The sequence below is a fragment of the Stomoxys calcitrans genome, chromosome 5 (assembly GCF_963082655.1).
Source record: "Stomoxys calcitrans chromosome 5, idStoCalc2.1, whole genome shotgun sequence".
In the NCBI taxonomy this organism is placed as follows: Eukaryota; Metazoa; Arthropoda; class Insecta; order Diptera; family Muscidae; genus Stomoxys; species Stomoxys calcitrans.
Window position 1 is genome coordinate 108,065,180 of NC_081556.1, and position 23,300 is coordinate 108,088,479.

The 23,300-nt window shown below is 39.2% G+C and overlaps 2 protein-coding genes across 2 annotated transcripts in view; both read left to right on the forward strand.

Moving 5' to 3' along the window:
• Positions 1 to 1,092: 1,092 nt before the first annotated feature.
• The window catches only part of LOC106092960 (diuretic hormone receptor), a 225,875-nt gene continuing 203,667 nt past the window's right edge, over positions 1,093 to 23,300 (forward strand). The window contains exon 1 of the mRNA XM_059369414.1: positions 1,093 to 1,135. The gene's annotated coding sequence lies outside the window, so the exon portion shown is untranslated. The remainder of the gene's footprint in view (positions 1,136 to 23,300) is intronic.
• Positions 12,176 to 14,203, forward strand: LOC106094388 (neprilysin-4). Its single transcript, XM_013261600.2, has one exon. The coding sequence runs from the start codon at positions 12,176 to 12,178 to the stop codon at positions 14,201 to 14,203; it is 2,028 nt and encodes a 675-aa protein (XP_013117054.2).

A 23,300-nucleotide genomic window follows, 5' to 3' on the forward strand; every position in this document is an offset into this window, starting at 1 on the left:
TAGACTTTTTGTCTAGTTGTGCAGGCTCGCAATAGATATACAAACAACAACAAAAATGCAAATGCCAAAACCTAGCCTTCTGTAATTGGCTACCCTACATGCCAAGTAGGGCCACGCACATCACACCCCCACAACACCCTCACTACAAATTGATACTCATTCTCTCGAACAAGTTATTTCTCATAATCTCACTTATCTCATGTTACCACAAAATGGCATTCCATTCACACAAATAAATAACTAATGGTTAAGAAAAACAAAAACCAACAACAACAATTGAAAATTAATTAAAATTTTTGTGGCATTTCATTTCGGAAAATTAAAATTATTCTGAACATCTCTGGAAAAATATCTTTCCAATTTCATTAAAATCCATTCAGCCATTTTGCCGTAATATGTACTACAAACTCGCTTTATTAATCCGTTACCCGTTTAATAATATATACCAGTAAAACAACAACAATATCCAAATAAAATTTGCTAGTTTGCACGTTACTCTTGTTAATGGCAACCCTGACATATATACATATGTTTGCAATTCCTTTTTGAAACCCTTCTGCCCCAATTTCTATGAGAGCGAATTCCTCTCTACTTACTCGCCGAAGTTAATATATCAAAGCCAACGTTAACGATCTCTTAACTTTAGTCTTTCGGTTGCTCTTGAAATTGTCGGACGCTCAACTCGTTAGTTTATAGAAAAATATTAAAAAAGCCACAGAGAAAACTGCCTAGAAATAATAAGAATTGTTCAGTAGTTAAAAAATAAGTTAGTGAAGCATTTAATTGTGTAGTATTAAGTAAATTCAAGAATTAATCAATGACAAGTCATTTAACAAAAGAAGTGTTCTCAATTTTTTCCTTTTTTAGTTACTCATACGATGTGGTTGTTAACTGCGCTGTTAGCTGCAAATGGGGTGAGCTTTAGTTCGCTGTCTCCAACAAGAAACAACAACAGATAAAAGCAACAACACAACAACAACAATGATATTTTCTTTTTGCAAATAGAAGAGCAGAAAAGTGTTACAAAGTGCACTTGGAACAAGAAATAAAACTTGTCGGTTCGATACATACATTTACGGTTCGGGGATACGTTACTATATTGTAATTAGACTTTGGATTTATTTTTTAATAAATGGTAAGTAGGTTAATTATATTATTTATTTAATTAATTTGTGTTAAAATAGTTGTGAGCTCAGTGCATATTTTGGTGATACTATACTATACACTATTTTTCTAAAGGCTACATTTGAAAGTAGTTCTTTCAAAGGACTAAGTGCAGACCTATTAAATTTTCTCTAGCTCAAATCTCTTAATACAATATACATATGTGGACAGAATAATTGTTGTACATTTTTTTAATCTAACAGAAATCAAAATAAAAAAAAAACGTGCTAAGTTCGTCCGGGCCGAATCTAGGGAACCCACCACCAAAGAGCGTAAGAAAGATAAGAGCTGGCATTAGAGGGCAATACGTGATGACGAGTGACAAAATTTAAAGACACAACATATTTGAACTGCTTACGATATTTCGTTTTTCCTTTATTGCAACTTTCGGTTGCAAAGAAACAAAGCAAAATATAAAAAAATGTTCGAACGAATGCTCGAATCAAAACAGAATCAAAGAGCGTAAGATAATACAAGAGAGGGTTTCTGCTTTGTCTTCCCCGTACCGTAAAATAACTCGCGTTTAAAACACAACATTTTTATTGTAATCCAATTGGATTCACATTGAGGGCTGCAACATTTTCGGGTTATTCTGTTTTGATTCGAGCATTCGTTCGAACATTTTTTTATATTTTGCTTTGTTTCTTTGCAACCGAAAGTTGCAATAAAGGAAAAACGAAATATCGTAAGCAGTTCAAATATGTTGTGTCTTTAAATTTTGTCACTCGTCATCACGTATTGCCCTCTAACGCCAGCTCTTATCTTTCTTACGCTCTTTGAACAGAATAACCCGAAAATGTTGCAGCCCTCAATGTGAATCCAATTGGAATACAATAAAAATGTTGTGTCTTAAACGCGAGTTATTTTACGGTACGGGGAAGACAAAGCAGAAACCCTCTCTTGTATTATCTTACGCTCTTTGCCCACCACAATTGGTTTTGCTAAAAATTTATACAAAATAAATTAAATAATTTTTTCTACATACCAAACTTCTGTGAAACCAGCAAAAATTAACGCTTCTAGGAACCGAACAAGGATAATACAAAGACCGGTTTATATCGGAGCTATAGCGGGTTATAGGATGTTCACCAATGACGCTGAACGCCTGCGTTCCAATCCTGGCGAGATCATCAGAAAAAATTTGCAGTGGTGGTATTCCCCTCCTAATGCTGGGAACATTTATGAGGTACTATGCCATGTAAAACTTCTCTCCAAAGAGGTGTCGCACTGTGGCAAGCCGTTCGGACTCGGCTATAAACAGGAGGCCCCTTATCATTGAGCTTAAACTTGAATCGGACATCACTCATTGATATGTGAGAAGTTTGCCTCTGTTCCTTAGTGGAATGTTCATGAAAAATTGCATTTGCATATTAGGGCTGGTTGATTTGTATGGATATGAATATGAACAAATTAAAAATAATATAGCAAAAACGTGAACTACATACAATTCTAATAAGTTTCACTGCAGAAACCATGTGTCTAAAGACAAATCCTAATGCGCTCCTCTCGACTTCAAAAAATTTTTCCTCTTCTTCTCATATTCGATACTCCTATGATCAACGTACAGGTCGCTGTTGTTTTTCGATTATCGTAAAATTTTGCACGAGTCACTTTTTTTGTTCCAAGGACGAACGTTATTGATTTTGAACAAAATCGGTTCAGATTTAGATATAGCTCCCATATATATCTTTAATCCGATATGACCTTTTAAGGCTGTCGTGGCCACAATTGTGGTCCGATCTTTACAAAATTTTGCACAAGACGTTGTACGACGATTTTTTAGCTATGGCTGTACAGTACCTCCCAAATGTCACCAGCATTTGGCGGGGATAACCACCGCTGAAAATTTTGATGATATTCTCACCAGCACTCGAACCCAGGCGTTCAACGTCGTAGGTGGACATGCTAGCCTCTGGGCTACAGTGGCCTCCCATCGCCCTAATATACAAAAATATTTTTAATAGTTGCAGCATTCTGAGACGATTTAGCCATGTCCGTCCAACAATCTCCGCTTGAAATTTTGTACAGATACTTCTTATTGATGTAGTTCGTTGGGGATTGCAAATGGGCAATATCGGTTCACTTTTGAATATATTGGGTTGCCCAAAAAGTAATTGCGGATTTTTCATATAGTCGGCGTTGACAAATTTTTTCACAGCTTGTGACTCTGTAATTGCTTTCTTTCTTCTGTCAGTAATCAGCTGTTAATTTTAGCTTGCTTTAGAAAAAAGTGTAAAAAAAGTATATTTGATTAAAGTTCATTCTAAGTTTTATTAAAAATGCATTTACTTTCTTTAAAAAATCCGCAATTACTTTTTGGGCAACCCAATAGCTCCCATATAAGCCAATCTGCCGATTTGAGATCTTAAGCCCCTGGAGGCCACAATAGTTATCCGATTTGACCTAAGTTCCGTGTATTGTACGATTTTGATAAAGCTCCTGAACAAATCGATCTCCCTATTAGCCTTCTATGGCCTCAAGAAGCTTCAGTCAATGGCTGATTTGGCAGAAATGTGGTATGTAAAGTGCGCAGCTGCCCATCGACTAAGTTAATTTGTGCAAATTTTTAGTAAAATCCATGGTGGTGTTTTACTAACATTCGGTTTGGCCGAATTTAGCACGTTTTTACTTGTTTTTAGTTGGTTTCAAAATCTTTTAGAGACTACAAAAATTATTGTCCAACTATAGTTTATCAATTGATAATTAACAGTATCGATTTAATAAATGGGATGTCAAACAACTTAAAAATTCGTACTTTTGGTTGAACTTGCATAATTTTTTATTTCAACGCAATTCGAAACACCATTGTTGAAATGGATTGTGGTTGTGATTTAAATTTTCTTATAAAAATGACGAAAGAAAAGAAAGCACCATAACTTTACCTTGAAATACTTATACACAAAAAGTATTTTCCAGTTATACAAATTTGCATTATTGGAAAACTTAATGTTAGCTCTTCTTCGTTTCAATTTTTCCTCTCGCCTTCGTTAAGTCTGCAAAGTGTGAGTCGCCAAAATCAATGCACCACTGCATTATTTACTGTTTATGCTCTCTCTCTCCCCATCTCTCTTCCTCGCTCACTTAAATTCCAATTAGAACATAAGTACTCGTTCCTTCATTATGCTGTATGTTTTGTTAAGTCTCATTGGGGTAAAGGAATTATTTGTTGGACCACTTCATTTATTATTACTCGGGTGATCGTGGCGTGAACAACTTTAGCTTTGATTTACGCATGATTTCTTCGGCATTCATTATAAAGCAAGTCAATAAAGCCAACTAACAAAGTATTTGTTGAAGATGAATAACAACCTCACTAATCTCCTATTGATTTGTTTCAAATGTTGCCTCATACGTTTCGTCGTTCGTGTTTGTTTATTTATTCGCGAATTCTTTCGTGTTTCGCGTGTGCTGTGTTGAAGAATTGGTTAAATAGGCAATAAGTAAGGATATCGTTAATGTGCAAAAACAAAACGAATTTAAAAAAGCAAATAAAAAAAAAAATTAATAATACAAAGCACAACGTTTTCATTGCGAATGTGAACTATTGTCCGTATGTGTTTTTGTTCTGTAAATGAAAGCAAACAGGAATATGCCGTTATAAGCTACATGCAAGTAAAATCAAAAGCAATAAAAAAATAGTTCGAATTAACTCGTCACCCACCAACAGCACTCTCTCATTCAATTTTTCTCTTTGGTTAAATTTGTACTACGTTCTCTCTGCCGGCAGAGCAGCGTCGTGTGTGTTGTATTTGTAAACAGTAATTCGAAAGCTTTATCAAATGTGTAATCAACGGTAGTCGTTGTAAAAGAATTTGCAAGGGGAAACATATAGTAGTGTATATCCGTGTGTGTTAAATCAAGTGAATGAGAGATCTTTTATATGTAATGTAAGCAGCGCCATCTGCTTCATGTATTTAGGAGAGAACTTAGTTGCTGGTTCGAAGGAAACAGTTACCTGATCTGATTGCTAGTAGGAGCATTCGTATTTGCTGCAATACATGTACATATGTATGTAGTGTTAAAACTCTAATTGGCAAATGGATATCTTTGTATGTTTATAAGGTTGGTAATTTTATACTTACGTAGTTTAGTGGTATACTACCAAGTAATATTTGCAAGGAAAATTATAACTTATAAGCTCTCATCATTAAAAAGTAAAAGCGACATCTTGAAATCATTTGTAAAAGATACATATAAGGTAACTTGTGCTAACATAAGCATGTATCATCTATCAAAAAGTACACTGTACTGTAGCTTATTTAAGCTATGCAGTTACGAAAGTAAATTAATCTCTACAGTACCAAAGTTAAGGCAACACCATTAAAGACTATAGTTTAGTGAGTTTTACAACCATGTTGTACACATTGTGTTAATCGCTAGCGGTGGCTACTAGGTGTCACCCCAGTTGTTATACCCACCAACAGAAGATAAAAGCATGCCTGTTTTTATAACCTCCACCATAGGATGGGGGTATATTCATGTCGCCATTCCGTTTGTAACATTTCGAAATATTGATATGAGACGTTGATTTTGGACGAAACAATGATAGGAGGTTGGGTTTGTGGTTGATAGGTTGGGATTATAAATGGGTCATATTGGTCCATGTTTTCATATAGCTGCCATATAAACCCATTTCGGATCTTGACTTCTTGATCAACTAGAGGTCGCAATTATTATACGATTTGGCTAATATTTTGCATGAAGTGTTTTGTTTTGACTTCCAACCACTGCCTAGTATGGTATAAATCGGTGATTAACCTGATAAAGCTCTCATATAAACCGGCGTCAGATCTTGACTTCTTGAGCCTCTAGAGGGCGCAAGTATTTTCCGATTTGGCTGTAATTTTGAATGAAGTGTTTAACTACACAGTGGTGGGGTTAATTTTTTTGGATAACGAACACAAAAATTCGATTTCATTGGGACATGTCAAAAGAAAGGTTACACTTTTTTGCACAAACGAAATCACCATTAGTTTTAAATTGTTTTGTAAAACATTTCCAATGTGGGTAAATAAAGGGTGATTCTTTAAGAGCTAGAAAAAAGTTTTTTTTAAAAAAAAAAAACACATAAAATTCAGAAAAATGCATGAAATCTTTATATGAATCGATAGTACGGTCCATACAATTTAATTTTGGAAGATTATTTCATGCAAATGAAAACCGTGACTGCGCCTCAAATGATCCATCCGCTTAGTCCAATTTTGGCATACTATTCCCAACATTTCGGCCGGTATCTCACGGATAATTGCTTCAATGTTTTCTACCAATGGGGCCTGAATCTCAAGGATAGTTCACTGGCACTACAGGAGCGTGATTACACCAATACTTACATATGCCTCAGTAGTTTGGTGGACTGTGATGGAGAAAAAGTTCATCATAGGGACCATACAAGAGGTTCAGAAAACATGTGGTCTTGGCATAGGCGGAGCGATGAGGACGACGTCAACTAGGGCACAGGAGACTATTCTAGATATCCTACCCATTGACTGATTAAGTGTGAGGCAACCACTGCGGCTATGAGACTTAAGGCGATGGGAGAAAGGATTGAAAATGGGAGAATCTCATATCATCGCGGTATTATTCAGCCTACGATAGGAAACCTGGAATGAAGGGAAGAGGTTTCCAATCGGATACCAGAGATGAATCTTGAGGTCGAGTGCGAGGCACTGCTGCCAGCGGCACAGTTTTGGATTGACGGAAGCCTAGTATTGCCATCTAGAAAATCATGTTACACAGATGGATCAAAGCTAGAGGACAGAGCCCAGGGACTGAGATCTGTTTTAGACTGCCTGACCATAAAACGGTCCTGCAGGCGGAGATTCCGGCGATCACGGAATGCGTGAAGTGGTGTGGTGCTAACGCGTGGACGTCGATTGTGAACATCTTAGCGGACAGTAAAATGGCCATAAGGGTAACAACAACCAGGACGGAAAGGTCACGCACAGTCTTGGAGTGTAAAAATGAGATTAACTCCTTCTCTGAGGATGGCAAAATGCGCATCGTTTGGATACCGGGCCATAACGGGGTCTGAGGGAATAAAGGGGCTGACGATTTGGCGGTGAAGACGAGAGGACTGCCACAATAAACTTGGTTAACTTGAAGCCTTTCGGGTCAACGCAGTCCGAGTTAAGAGAGTGGCTGGCGAATGCGCATGCAAGATTGTGGAACAGCGAAACGGTCGGTAGGACGGCGAAAATCCTATGAGAGGATCCAGATCGTGAGAAGACGAGGCTATTACCGAAAGGAAGTAAGAAGGAGGTCAGTTAGAGCTATTGGTATAATGGCGGGACATGACAGGACGGTGCGGCAAGTGCTAGCATGTGTAGGGCAAGCGTGGAAAATGATGAGACGTTTCAACATTTCCTTTGTCATTACCCGGCTCTCGCGTCTAACAGATACCGGCACTAAGGTGGGGGAAACTATACTAGACATGAACCAACTTAGGGGAGTGACATGGAAAACAATTAAGGATTTTGTAAGTAGCACTGAACTAACTTAGATTATCTTTTTCGAGTTTTTTTTGTGTATTTAGAGCGCACAATAAGCCGATTATTGGCTTAGGTGTATGTCCATAGTGTCATGGAGCGGATTAATATTTGCACCCTCTTTTCAACCTAACCTAAGCTACTTTACTTACATTACTTGAATTGGCTATGACAGAACATTTGTTTCATTAGCCTAACGTTGAATAACGTTCCAAGCGCCTCGATCTTCTGCGCCTATTCTAAAATCTCTGACACCAAATTTCGAGGTCTCTCCCACCACTTGAACTTTCTTTCGGGCTTTTGGTCTTTCCGGTTTGGGTGTACCACCATGTTTGCCTTCAAAAGACTTCGTTGCTGAAGTTTCTTCATCCATTCTGACAACATGACCTAGCCAACGCAGCCGTTGTATTTTGATACGTGTAACTATGCTATCGTCGTCATACAGCTCGTGGTTCACACGACTCCTATATTCTCCATTAACCTAACCTAACCTGTGCAAAATTTTGATCGGACTAAAATTGTGGCTGCTGCAGCCTGAAAAGGTCACTTCGGATGATAGGTATATATGGGAGCTTTATCTAAATCTGAACCGGTTTTTTTAAAAACCAATAACGTATGTCCTTTGACCTAAAAAGTGACTTGTGTACCTTGATCACAAGAATGTCGAATATTGAAAGAACAGAAATTTTGAAGTCGAGAGGCGCGGATTCAGATTTTATTTTATTTATTTTAGATATATGGCTTCTTCGAAGAATCTTCTAAGAATTGTATGTAGATTACGTTTTTGCTATACGATTTAAAAAAAAATCGACCCGCCCTAATGTCCATATTGGTATGGGGCGGATTAATATCCATTCCCTCTTTTCAACCCAACCTAACCTAAACTCACATTAAGTGGATGATGGCATATTGTGGGGATTTATGGGGCAGGGGTTGGGGCTAGCGCTAACGCTGATCTGCATAGAGAGTGTGGGGTAAAAAGTCTTTCACGGCTCTATATTTACGATTCAATTTGATTAGCACAACAGGTATACTCTGCAGTTGATTCTTACCTTGGAACGACTTGACACTTGGGCAGAGTATATTTGGCAATAAAGCATGACAAATGCGATCCATGATGCAGGATATATAAGATTCGACCCGGCCTAATATAGCACGTTTTTACTTGTTGACAATTTTGGTTTTTTTGGCGAAATGTTTATCATAAGCAGCATGTGAGCAAAATATTGTTTTGAATATTTTTAAATTGAAATACTATAAAAAACTTTCTGTAAGCAGGTGTTTGTGGTGTATCTCCTTCATTATACCCTCCACCATAGGATGGGGGGTATACTAATTTCGTCATTCTGTTTGTAACTACTCGAAATATTCGCCTGAGATCCCATAAAGTATATATATTCTTGATCGTCGTGACATTTTATGTCGATCTAGCCATGTCCGTCCGTCCGTTTGTCCATCCGTCCGTCTGTCTGTCCGTCTGTCCGTCCGTCCGTCTGTCCGTCTGTCTGTCCGTCTGTCCGTCCGTCCGTCTGTCCGTCCGTCCGTCTGTCCGTCCGTCCGTCTGTCCGTCCGTCCGTCTGTCCGTCCGTCCGTCCGTCTGTCTGTCGGAAGCACGCTAACTTCCGAAGGAGTAAAGCTAGCCGCATGAAATTTTGCACAAATACTTCTTATTAGTGTAGGTCGGTTGGTATTGTGAATGGGCCATATCGAACCATGTTTTGATATAGCTGTAATATAAACCGATCTTGGGTCTTGACTTCTTGAGCCTCTAGAGGGCGCAATTCTTATCCGATTTAAATGACTTTTGCCACGACATGTTTTGTTATGATATCCAACAACTGTACCAAGTATGGTTCAAATCCATCCATAACCTGATATAGCTGTCATATAAACCGATCTTGGGTCTTGTCTCCTTGAGCCTCTAGAGGGCGCAATTCTTATCCGATTTGAATGAATTTTGGCACGACGTGTTTTGTTATGATATTCAACAACTGTGCCAAGAATGGATTAAATCGGTTCATAACCTGATATAGCTGTCATATAAACCGATCTTGGGTCTTGACTTCTTGAGCCTCTAGAGGGCGCAATTTTTATCCGATTTGAATGAATTTTGCACGACGGGTTTTGTTATAATATTTAACAACTGTGCCAAGTATGGTTCAAATCGGACCATAACCTGATATAGCTGCCATATAAACCGATCTTGGGTTTTGATTTCTTGAGCCTCTAGAGTGCGTAATTCTTATCCGATTAGTATGAAATTTTGCACGACGTGTTTTGTTATGATATCCAACAACTGCGCCAAGTATGGTCCAAATCGGTCCGTAAACTGATATAGCTGCCATATAAACCGATCTTGGGTCTTGACTTCTTGAGTCTCTAGAGGGCGCAATTCTTATCCGATTTTAATGAATTTTGGCACGACGTGTTTTGTTATGATATCCAACAACTGTGCCAAGAATGGATTAAATCGGTTCATAACCTGATATAGCTGCCATATAAACCGATCTTGGGTCTTGACTTCTTGAGCCTCTAGAGTGCGCAATTCTTATCCGATTGGAATGAAATTTTGCACGACGTGTTTTGCTATGATATTCAACAACTGTGCCAAGTATGGTCCAAATCGGTCCGTAAGCTGATATAGCTGTCATATAAACCGATCTTGGGTCTTGACTTCTTGAGCCTCTAGAGGGCGCAGTTTTTATCCAATTGGAATGAAATTTTGCACGACGGGTTTTGTTATAATATTTAACAACTGTGCCAAGTATGGTTAAAATCGGACCATAACCTGATATAGCTATCATATAAACCGATCTTGAGTCTTGACTTCTTGAGCCTATAGAGGGCGCTATTCTTATCCGATTTGAATGAATTTTGGCACGACGTGTTTTTTTATGATATCCAACGACTGTGCCAAGAATGGATTAAATCGGTCCGTAAGCTGATATAGCTGCCATATAAACCGATCTTGGGTCTTGACTTCTTGAGCCTCTAGAGGGCGCAATTCTTATCCGATTTGAATGAATTTTGGCACGACATGTTTTGTTATGATATTCAACAACTGTGCCAAGTATGGTCCAAATCGGTCCGTAAGCTGATATAGCTGTCATATAAACCGATCTTGGGTCTTGACTTCTTGAGCCTCTAGAGGGCGCAATTTTTATCCGATTTGAATGAATTTTGGCACGACGTGTTTTGTTATGATATCCAACAACTGTGCTAAGAATGGATTAAATCGGTTCATAACCTGATATAGCTGTCATATAAACCGATCTTGGGTCTTGACTTCTTGAGCCTCTAGAGTGCGCAATTCTTATCCGATTTGAATGAATTTTGGCACGACGTGTTTTGTTATGATATCCAACAACTGTGCCAAGTATGGTTCAAATCGGTTCATAACCTCATATAGCTGTCATATAAACCGATCTGGGATCTTGACTTCTTGAGCCTCTAGAGGTCGCAATTATTATCCGATTTGCCTGCAATTTTGCACGACGGATTCTCTCATGACCATCAACATACGTGTTTATTATGGTCTGAATCGGTCTATAGCCCGATACAGCTCCCATATAAATCGATCTCTCTATTTTACTTCTTGAGCCCCCAAAGACGCAATTCTTTTTCGAATTGGCTGACATTTTACACAGGTCTCCAACATTTAATTTAATTGTGGTCCAAACCGGACCATATCTTGATATCGCTCTAATGGCAGAGCAAATCTTTTCTTATATCCTGTTTTGCCTAAGAAGAGATGCCGAGAAAAGAACTCGACAAATGCGATCCATGGTGGAGGGTATATAAGATTCGGTCCGGCCGAACTTAGCACGCTTTTAGTTGTTGTTTTTATTCTCAGCCATAAGTTACTAAACCACCGCGACCACTATTCAAAACTATCCAATAGAACATTTCGCATGGATTCAGACTTACTTTCTTTCACATCTGCTAATTTTTCAAAATAAAAATTGCATACTTAATCACTTTTTTTTTGTTATTAAGTGGTAGAACAAGGTATTTAAATTGCAAGTGGAACAAAAAAAGCAAAAATGTTTGTTTGTATGCCTCATAGGAATAGTCATTTCAATATCTCGCCTGTCACCATAAGTCTGATACTTATGGCTATTATGGAAGAAAAAAACAAAAAAATACCCCATAGTTTAACACAGATGGTCTCCAGACGCCGACAAGTGACGTCACATGGAGAACTTGATTGAGACCACTTTGAAATACAGTTTGGCTTTTTCTTCGTCTACGCATACCCGACTGATCCCAATTCGAAAGAATGATTTGAAACTTAATTTCTTGTCGTTGGCGTTGTGCCTGTTTCTTGAACTTGTTTTTGTTTTCAATCTCAGCTGCTGGAGGGCCACTTATGGTTCAGTTCAGAAGATTGATTCTTAGTGCGTTCATTAGAAGTGATAATGAAATTCACTTGGCTTAGCCGTTTGCATTTTGGGCCAATTTAGTCGCCCCTCAACTTTGGTAGTGGGAATAAGCGTTCGTTCTTCACTCGCCGTGTTTGGACCATAATGAATTGGCTGGCGCTGTGGTCAGCAGTAGCATTTCTCCTCGGGCCGTTAATCACTTTAATTCATAGTGATCGCGTAGCGTTATTAGAATGTGAAGCTAAGAGCTCGTGTTTGGCCCATGTGGATGAGGCTGTTTTGGAAGTGATACGAGAGCATATGTACAATACTTCGGATGCTTGTGAGAATTTTTGGGATTACGCCTGCGGTTCGTGGACAGAGGGTCCCTATTATGATCATGTGGATACATTGGGAGCCATGACCAATCATTATGCAGACAAGTTGAAAGTTATAGTGGAGATATTGAAGACAGCTGCCGAGGATCCCGAGGACAACACACTAATGGTCAACAAAATATGGCGTTATTATGAAAGCTGTAGTGCAAGTGGCAACTATTATTTGGAAGTAGCAGAATATTTGAAGGAATTGCCAATGCATCAAGTGTGGGGAGAACAATTCCAATGGCATTCTATGTTCAATAAGACCTCATTTGCTGAGCACAACATCGATTGGCTGACATTAATGGCCACCTTGAGGCCTTATGGTCTAAATGGAATTTTCTTTAAGGAATCCATGGGCTTTGCCTCCAATGATTCTTGGAAAAATGTGGTGGAAATTAAGATACCCACTGCCCGAAAACGTTTTCGCAGCAAATATAAAATCTTGGAAATTTTGGAAGAGTATCATTTTGAAGCTTATGCGTCTTCCGAGGAGCTATGGCTGTTGGCGGAAGACCTTTACGCTTTTGACAAAGAAATGGTGGAATTGTATAGAGGCTATGAGGAAACGGGGAAAAATGTAAAATCCCTAACCTTGGAAGAACTTTTAAATGCAGACACTCTATTGCCATGGCAAAAGTATTTTGATCTTCTCATAGGCAAACACTTAGATCCTCGTTTGGTCTCCTTGGAAATTGCCGGAAAATTGGATTATTTTAAAAATCTCCATGAACATTTGCAGCAGAAAGATGGCCAAATTGTGTTTTGGTATATTATCATAAATTTCTGCCAACATCTATTGGATATAAAACCCCTGATAACAGATCGCAATTGTTTGCTGCACACAAATGTAATGTTTCCCTTGGGCCTCAATTATATTTATGATCGTTTTCTGTATAAAAATCGGCAAAAAGATGAAAAGGTGTTGCAAGATATGCTCTCTGGTTTAAAAGGTCAATTTGCTGTGTATGTGGAGGAAAATAAATTCCAACTCAGCAATGAAGAAATTGAATATCTAAAGGCCAAGGTATCTGCAATTCAACTACAGATAGGTAATTTACCCTCCCACATACCTCATCTCAATGAATACTATTCCCCCATAGACCTATCGCCTACGAATTTCTATGCCAATCATATGAAAATGTTGAAATTCCGTTTTCTCCAACAACATTTGTCGGTGTGGAATCCCAAGCGCCTGTACCTTCTAGCCGAGAACTACTATGTCAATGATGATATCTCCACTCCACGCAATGCTCCTTATTTCATACATCCCCGCAATCTTTTGATGATTCCCATGGTCTTTCTGCAGCTGCCTTTCTACCACCACAGCCAGAATCCCATTTTTCACCACTCTTTGGTGGGCTGGATCATGGCCCATGAATTATCGCATGGTTTCGATTCGCATGGCCTAGCTTTCGATGCCAATGGCAATTACAGTCCCTTGGGTTATCAAATATCCCTTAAATCATCATTTGTGCATACCTTGGAATGCTTAACCAAATCCAGTGCCACTTTATCCATCAACGAAAGAATGGCCGATGTCAATGGCTTGCAGTTGGTATGGGATTTGTATACACAAAATTTTCCCCAGAATTCTACCGACTTGTCCTTGGATCTTAGTTCGGAAGAAATATTTTTCCTTAATTTGGCTCAATTTTTCTGTGGTTCCTTGCCACCCACCACAGCTCATGATCGCGATGATGTTCGTGTGAAGGAAACCTTAAGAAATTTAAAGGAGTTCTTACACATCTTTGGCTGTGAAAAAGCTACTAGAAATTATTCTAAAAATAGCTGTGATATATGGAGAAATTAATTAATGATAATAAAGTGTGATGGTAATAGTTGGCTATGGAAATTTGTGTTTATTTTAATGGAGAAGTTGTGGTTTTTTGGTTATACTTGAACAAGTAAGAAAGTGGTAAGTTCGGCCGGGACGAATCTTGGATTCTACAAATTTACGCAAATGAACTTAGTTGAAGGACATATGTTCTCAAGATGCCAAATCTGGAGATTGGTTTATATGCGAGTTATATAAACTTATGGACCGATTGGGGTCGTACTTGGGAAGTCATGCCAAATTGAATTATAATTGAGGCTTCTTCTTTTAGGGGGGGGGCTGCATCTACTTATGGACCTATGGATATGTCGAGTTCTTTTCCTGGTGTCTCTTTTGAGGTAAACAAAGGAAAGGATACGATAGAAGAAAAGAATTGCTATGCTATTGGAGCTACATCAAGTTCTGGTCCGATTCGGACCATGATGGAATGGATGTTGAAGACCATAGTAGAAGTCATTATATAAAATTTCAGCCAAATCGAACAAGAAATGCGCCCTTAAGGGCCTCAAAAATTAAAATAAGGAGATCCTTTTATAGGGGAGATGTATCAGAGTATTCAGACTATATTTGACACGTATGTTGAAGGTCATGGGAGAAGCCGTTATACAAAAATTAACCCATTTAGATAATAATTGCGCCCTATAGAGGCTCAAGAAGTCAAGATCCCAGAGCGGGATAGCTGCCAATCGAGATGCCAGAGTGGCAGCTATATCAGGTTGTAGACTGATTTGAAGCATACTTTGCACAGTTGTTGAAAGTCATAGCGACATGCAAAATTTCAGCGAAATCGGATAGGATTTGCACCCTCAAGAAATCAAGACCCCCAGCTCGGTTTATATGATAGCTATATCAGGTTATGCTCCAATTTCAGCCCTTCTTGGCACAGTTGTTGGAAATCATAACAAAACAAAGAAGAAGAAAACATCTGTAACGTGGTTTTGTCTTAGGTAGACCGGGAGTTTAGCCGCTGGGTCGGATCGTCTTGGTATTCGCTAGATTTCTTCGGTATTCGGACGAATGGTTCTTGGGATGAATCGGCTGGTTTTCGGTAGATTTCTTCGGTATTCGGACGGATGGTTCTTGGGATGTTTCGGCTGATATTCGGTAGATTTTCCGGTACTCGGACGGATGATTATTGGAATGATTCGGCTGGTTTTCGGTTAACATCCAGCCGTGGTCTGATTCGGGGTTCGGATATGGCTTAGCCGTGGACCTCGGGCAGCACAACTATTCTAACTGGGCAGAGTTAGGATGGAAGCGAACGAGTCGCGTAGGGAAGCGGATGAGTCGCGTAGGAGCGCAAACGAGTCGCGTTAGGAAGCGAACAGATCGCGTTAGGAAGCGAACGAGTCGCGTTACGAAGCGAACGAGTTGCGTGGGGGAAGCGAACGAGTCGCGATGGGAAGAGTACGAATCGCGTTAGGAAGCGAACGGATCGCGTTAGGAAGCGAACGAGTCGCGTAAGGAAGCGAACTAGTCGCGTTGGAAAGCGAACGGATCGCGTAACGTAGCGAACGGATCGCGTTACAAAGCGAACGAGTCGCGTGGGGGAAGCGAACGAGTCGCGATGGGAAGAGTACGAAGCGAACGAGTCGCGGAAGGATCTCATCAGCGAACGAATCGCGTGAGAAATATATTCCACTTCTCTTATCAAAATAGACGTCGAATAACGACGTTTAATGTGACCATCTGCGCCAAGATATAAATGCCCATTCCCACATCATTTCGTACAACCTTCTTACCAGTGTGTATGAATGTCCACCACCTGTGCGGATAACCACGGCCAGCGTGTGTTCATATCAAATCGGACCATATTTCGATGCTTTGGGGGAATAAATTATGCATTTTTTTCCGGACTATGACGAAAGGTGGTTTACATGTATACCCGAGGTGGGGGGTATCCAAAGTTCGGCCCGGCCGATCTTAACGGCTTTTTACTTGTTCGAGGTTACTTTTTAGTATTTAGATCGCGCAACAATTCGATTACTGGCTTACGTGTATGTCCATAATGGCATGGGGCGGATTAATATCTGCACCCTTTACTGTCATGTCGTCAGCCCCTTGTCCGTTCGACGGCATTGAGTGTCCTGCCACTGCATAACCTGTTGACTCAATATGGGGATATTTGCTTATCGTAGTCTTCCCTATCTTAAAAAAGACGACCTCGCTGCCGTAGTACGCCATGCTTTCAGTCTTAGCCAAATTTATCACGGAGACTTGATCAACGCTTACCACAAGGAGAGATCCTTTCTCCTTCTCTTCCTTCTGCATGACCTTCCATTCCTCCACGACCAAATCTTGGTTTTGCTTGTTGAGGACTTCCATCATGCGTCTCCATGTGATAACTTAGGGGACAGCCGGTCGCATTTTGAAGAGCGGCATTCTGACAGTTTTGAAAATTTTTTCACTGCGTATCACATAGCTGACGACACTACACTGGCGCTGCGTAACTTATCACTGACCGGCCAATTGCTTTGTGCGTGATCACAAAAATGCAAGTGACTTGAGATGTCACCGCAGATATCACCAATGCGTGGGGGACTGATGCTATGATCGTGCAATCGTCCGCATATGATACGATCTCCTAGCCTTCTGGAGGGGTTGGAATAGAGGATAGGCAAAAGTTAAACAATGCCGGAGATATCACCCCACCTTGGCGAACTCCCCGTTTCATTCTACGGGGTTTTGACTTCTTATCTCTAAATTCCACAAACGACTGGCGGCCACACAGATATTTCGTGGTCCAGAGTTTCAGGCCGGAGGGATGGAGGGACGTGTTGAAATTGTAGAGCAGACGAGCTTGCGAGACTAGGAACTACCTTTCACATTTCAGGGGCAACTGAAATTCTGCGGGCTTGCCTCTAGCGACAACATGTGAACTAATTTTTCGGGATTAGGCCCAAACGAATAAAATATGGTCACAAACTGGGGGTTGTGAATACTCCAAATGAATGTAACTTTATCTGGACTTGAAGAGGTCTACCGTCGCAGGCTAGAACAGACGATCTCGTAGATGAGAACGTACAGAGATATCTCTTTGAAATTTGAAATGGTTAGAGCTGAGGTGTTAGCGAGATCGAAATCAGGGTCCTAGGTTGTCCGGGCGCCTTTTGGCAGGCTCCTAAACTTGGTCACCTCGGTATTTCGAAAAATTCTTCGGGCTGCCAAATCATCATTTATGGTCTGATTTTTAATTTTTTCTACCCACCACCGAAGGATGGGGGCATCTTCATTTTGTCACTCCGTTTGCAACGCATTGAAATATCCATTTCCGATCCTATAAAGTATATATATTCTTGATCTGCGTAAAAATCTAAGACGATCTAGCCATGTCCCTCCGGCTGTACGTCTCTCTGTTGAAATCACGCTACAGTCTTTAAACATAGAGATTTTGAGCTTTAACTCTGCACAGATTATTTTTTCGTCCAAAAACAGGTTAAGTTTGAAGATGGGCTATATTGGACTATAACTTGATATAGCCCCCATATAGATCGATCCCCCGATTTAGGGTCTTAGGCCCATAAAAGCCACATTTATTATCCCATTTTGCTGAAATTTGGGACAGTAAGTTTTGCTAAGATCCTCGACATCCTTATTCATTTTGGCCCAGATCGGTTCAGATTTGGATATAGCTGCCATATAGACCGATCCGCCGATTTAGGGTCTTAGGTCCATAAAAGCCACATTTACTATCCGATTTTGCTGAAATTTGGAACAGTGAGTTGTGATAAGCCACTCGATATCCTTATTTATTTTACCCCAGATAGGTTTAGATTTGGATATAGCTGCCATATAGACCGATCCACCGATTTAGGGTCTTAGGCCCATAAAAGCCACATTTATTATCCGATTTTGCTGAATTTTGGGACAGTGAGTTATGTTAGGCCCTTCGACATCCTTCGTCAATTTTGCCTAGATCGGTTCAGATTTGGATATAGCTGCCATATAGGCCGATCCTTCGATTTAGGGCCATAAAAGTCACATTTATAATCCTATTTTGCTGAAATTTGGGACAGTGAGTTGTGTTAGGCCCTTCAACATCCTTCTTCAATTTGGCCAGATCGGTTCAGATTTGGATATAGCTGCCATATACAGTAGTGGTGTAGGGTATATCGGCACCGCCCGACTTTTTCTTTTCCTTACTGATTTTCTTTTTTTTGTGAATAGATAGGTAGACGTTTCTAATAAAATTTAAGCAAGATATGTCAATTAAAACGGGTGCTTTATGTACTCCAAATTATCAAAAGAATGGGAAAACCCCTCGTGTTCAAAATTTCCAAAGTCCAGATCCCCCGATTGGGCACATTTTACTCCATATGTCCCCTAAACCTATGCAAAAAATTTTTTGCACCTAACATCATTTGTAGCCTCCAAAGAAAATTTACAAAAAATGGCGATTTTTAAACCATATATGCTCAAGGGGGGTATTTTGGGGATTTTTGTTAAAAAAAATCGGGCAGAATCTATTTTTAGTTGTCTAAGGACACTTTGATATCTTAATTCGTTTTTTTTCTTAGAATTTTTTCGAATATCTCCGAAACCAGTGGAGATATTGTAGACCTCAAGCGGACTTTTGTGTAGGCATTTTCAGGCACTACGGATAACCTAGGAAATTTCGCGCACGATCTCGTTAACATCTTAGCTTTAGCTATTTCAAATTTCAATGAGATTTCTCTACCCGTTCTCACACAGCATACTTTTTACTATTTTTTTTTCGACTTACTCCAACTGTGAGACTTCTTAGTCATTGTGTCCGTCATGACGGGTCACTGTCTGATCGGAAAACATGCTGACAGACTGAAGGTTGCAAGTAATGATTCCTGCAGAAGCTGTGAGAACGTCGAGGAAGAAGAGACTATAGAACATCTGCTGTATTTGTGTCCCGCACTGGTTGTCGGAAGGAGTTCCACTTGAGGTTTTCATTTCTTTGAGCATTTTTTTGATCTGACAACCTTGCCTTACTACCTATGCAACCTTACCTAACCTAAGCTAGCGGATTTAAACATTCGGAAGTTGTTTGGCTTTTTAAAGCGATTTGTATGATTCAACGGTAGGCAGTAGAAGGCCTACCTTCTCCTGTTCCTGTGGTATCACAACGGACGTAAACGTCCAAGTGAATCTGATGACAGATTGCCATTTAAATCTATCTTCTGCTAGCCTGCATGTCCAATGTGGTGTAGGGTATCAAAAGGTCGACTTTAGCCTGTCATTACTGTTTAATGATACAGGGTATTATAACTTAGCGCATTTGTTTGTAACACCAATAAGGAATTGATAAATAAACCGATCGACTCAGAATCACTTTCTGATTCGATTTAGCTATGTCCGACTGTCTGCCTATCTGTCCATGGCTATTTGTGTACATAGTACAGGTAGCAGTTTTCATCCGATCGTCTTAAAATTTGGTACAGACAAGCCTATTGAAATTGGAAAAAATAGGTTCAGATTTGAATATAGCTCACAACATATAGACGACATTCTACCAAAAAATTTTTTTTGAAGACAACATTTTTTAATAAATGTTTAAGGAAATTTTTTCTTTAAAACATGATTTTTTAATATAGAAACCATCAAATGCAACAAGACATTAAAACAGGTTCCAGAAATCTCACTTCTAAGAATTTTGAGAAATTTTTTCGTTTGATTTTTGCCATATAAAAAATTTCCGACTTTCGACAAGCCAAATTTCCCCCAAAACATAACGGGAAAAATTGTTGTAACTGGTTTCAGTCGTCTACTTTACGCCAATCCAAATTTCATTGCCATACATCTATCCCAACCCGAGCTAGAATTTTTCTAAGGCTGCTTTATTCATGGGTATTTTTTGTCGTTAATGCGAACCTGGGCACATGGAGCAGCAGCAAGAGCAGTTGCCGTTGTCAGCCGCTCGAAGCCATTAATGCTACTTCCAAAAGATATTTGCACTGTTTTGGCAATCAGTGCAAAATTCAGCTCTGACTTCATAATCAAATGTCGTTGCCGATGTGTCAGTTCCTGCACCGAATTAAAAACAAAATTGAGGTATCTTTACCAATTCCACTGTAACAAGAATTTTGGCAATTTTCGATTTTGAAAAAATGTGGGTGGCCCCACCAAAAATAAAATCCTGGCTACGTCCCTGGATCCCATATATATGTTCGACCGATATTGACTAATATTCCAATAACGTGGTCATTTGTTAACCGATTCTGTCGAGTTTTGGCAGGAAGGGTTTCCTCTTGACTCTCGACATTATTGGTGAATTTCATAGAAATCGGTTCAGATTTAGATATAGCTCCCAAATATATATATCGCCTGATTTTCACTCCTAGAACCACTGCAAGCGCATTTATTGACCAACGCTTTCCTCGACGACTACCAGAATATCTGAGAAGTTTGCTCGATATCGGTTCAGATTTAGATATAGCCCCCATACATATGTTCGTCCGATTTGGAGAACTATTGCAATAATGTGCTCATTAGTTAACCGATTCTCTTGTAATTTGGCAGGAACGATTTTCTTATGACTGGTGAATTTCATAGAAATCGGTTCAGATTTACATATAGCTGCCATATATGTATATCGCACAATTTTCACTTCTAGAGCCACTGCAAGCGCATTTATTGACCAATCTTGCCAAAATTTTGAATAACGCTTTCCTCTACGACTCCCACAATATCTGAGAAGTTTGCTCGAAATCGTTTCAGTTTAGATATAGCTCCCTATGTATGTTCGTCAGATTCTGCGTAATTTGCAATAATGTTGTCATTTGTCAACCGTAGTTGCTATAACTGGAAATTTGATATGGATTGTTTAATTACTCATCTGAAAACATCAGCCGAGGTCCATCAAAATTGGTTCAGAATTGGATAAAGCTCCCACTTTGTACTTAAAGGATAGGTGTAGTCTATTAAACAGTTAGCACCGCCCTACTTTTGCCCTTCCCTACTGGTTTTACTTAGTTTTTATTACAAGACTCCCTTTAGTGAAACTAAAACATTGAACAAAATCCACTTGGATGCGTAGATATGCAAACTTTTCCAAAAGCTCTCCTTTTCTCTTTTCGAATAAACCAAAATCCACAAAAAGCTTTTCGCTGAGCTTTTTTACATTAAGACGATTGCTGCTTTAGTACCCGAGCGAATAATTCCATTTTGTTTTTAAACTTGAGATACCGTTACTTTGCTCGTTAAGAACTTAAAGATTTGAGGAAGGTTCCATTCAGTATTTGAGCGCAAAGAAAAGTTTTGTTTTTTGCATAGTGTTTACCTTTCTCGATTAAAGCTTTCATACGTAGCATGTGCTATATGGGTGGGTGAGCATGTGTGTGCGTTTGGTTTCGTGTTTGGAAAACATTCGCAACAGTTTTTCACTTGAAACACTTCTGTGTTGTCCACCAAAGAGCTCAGATGTGTGTCACGGTGGTCTTGTTGTCGTTGTCGTTCTTGAAGTCATAAACTAATGCTCACGCGAGCTATTGGGCAAAAAAAAATCACTAACGTTTTTTTTACACACTCTTGATGGTCCCCGGAACTCGGAAGCAACAAGTTTTCTTGCGGCCTCCGTCATAGGAGTGTATCAAACGGCAAATTTTGGCGCGACTGCGAAATAAGCCGGTGAATAAATTACATTTGTTTGAAGTGATTGTTGTGAGAGAAGTAAAAAGAAAATAAATCGAAACGAAAGAAAAAAAAATCAACTAATTTATAAAAGCTTTCTTATATGGTTGAATTGTAAAGCAAATTAAATAATCTCTAATGTATGGCTCACACACAAATTGTTGGAGTGCAATTAAAGAACAAAAGCATGAAAGTGCCATGTCTACGGGGTAGGTGAAAGTGCATTAAGGCAGTGTTTTTTAAGAAAGTATAAAAGAATTGTTCAAAATCTTAACGAAAAATTTCCATATTCTACAAAGTGAATATTAAAAGAGCTAAAAATTCCAATCTTTACAATACAATAGAAAAGTGAATTAATAGAAAAATAATAAAAAAAAAGAATTGTTGCATGTTAATGCATTGTAATTTATTAAGTGTTGATATCAGTAAAGCATTTGTTTTGACATGTCTGACGAATAATTCATCTATAAATAAAGAAGGCAATGTAAAATAGTTTTGCTTTTACGATGACAAGTCGAATATATCATTTAATGCCCATCATTTGGCTCTAACAAGACGCACTAAGCTAATAAGTTTACAAAATTAAACTGAAAAAATACACATCGAACATAAATTATATACTTTTTTTTTGTTGGTAAGTACAGCGCATTAGATAATTCCGCTAAAACTGTTGTATATTAGGGTCTAACGATACAAAATGTGAGCAGTAAAAGGTTATAAAAACTAATCTTATATATAAAATTGAATCTGTGTTTATTTGTCGGTATGTTCCGTATAGACTCAAAAACGGCTGGACCGATTACCTTGAAATTTTCACAGATAGTGTAGGTTGGTTTGGAAGGAAACATAGACTATATGATATTTTGATATCGGACAGGGGGGGGGGGGGGGGGGCCCTCCCCCTTACCCCAAAAGTACTACCCAAAAAAAGTGGTCCGATCGGGACAATATGGGACTCAAAATAAGAACGAATTTCATATTAACAAGTAAAAGCGTGCTAAGTTCGGCCGGGCCGAGTCTTATATACCCTCCACCATGGATCACATTTGTCGAGTTCTTTTCCCGGCATCTCTTCTTAGGCAAAAAAAAAGGATATAAGAAAAGATTTGCTCTGCTATTAAAGCGATATCAAGATATGGTCCGGTTTGGACCACAATTAAATTATATGTTGGAGAGTTGGAGACCTGTGTATAGTGTCAGCCAATTCGAATAAGAATTGCGCCCTTTGGGGGCTCAAGAAGTAAAATAGAGAGATCGATTTATATGGGAGCTGTATCGGCCTATAGACCCATTCAGACCATAATAAACACGTATGTTAATGGTCATGAGAGAATCCGTCGTACAAAATTTCAGGCAAATCGGATAATAATTGCGACCTCTAGAGACTCAAGAAGTCAAGATCCCAGATCGGTTTATATGGCAGCTATATCAGGTTATGAACCGACTTGTACTTTATTTGATATAGTTGTTGAAA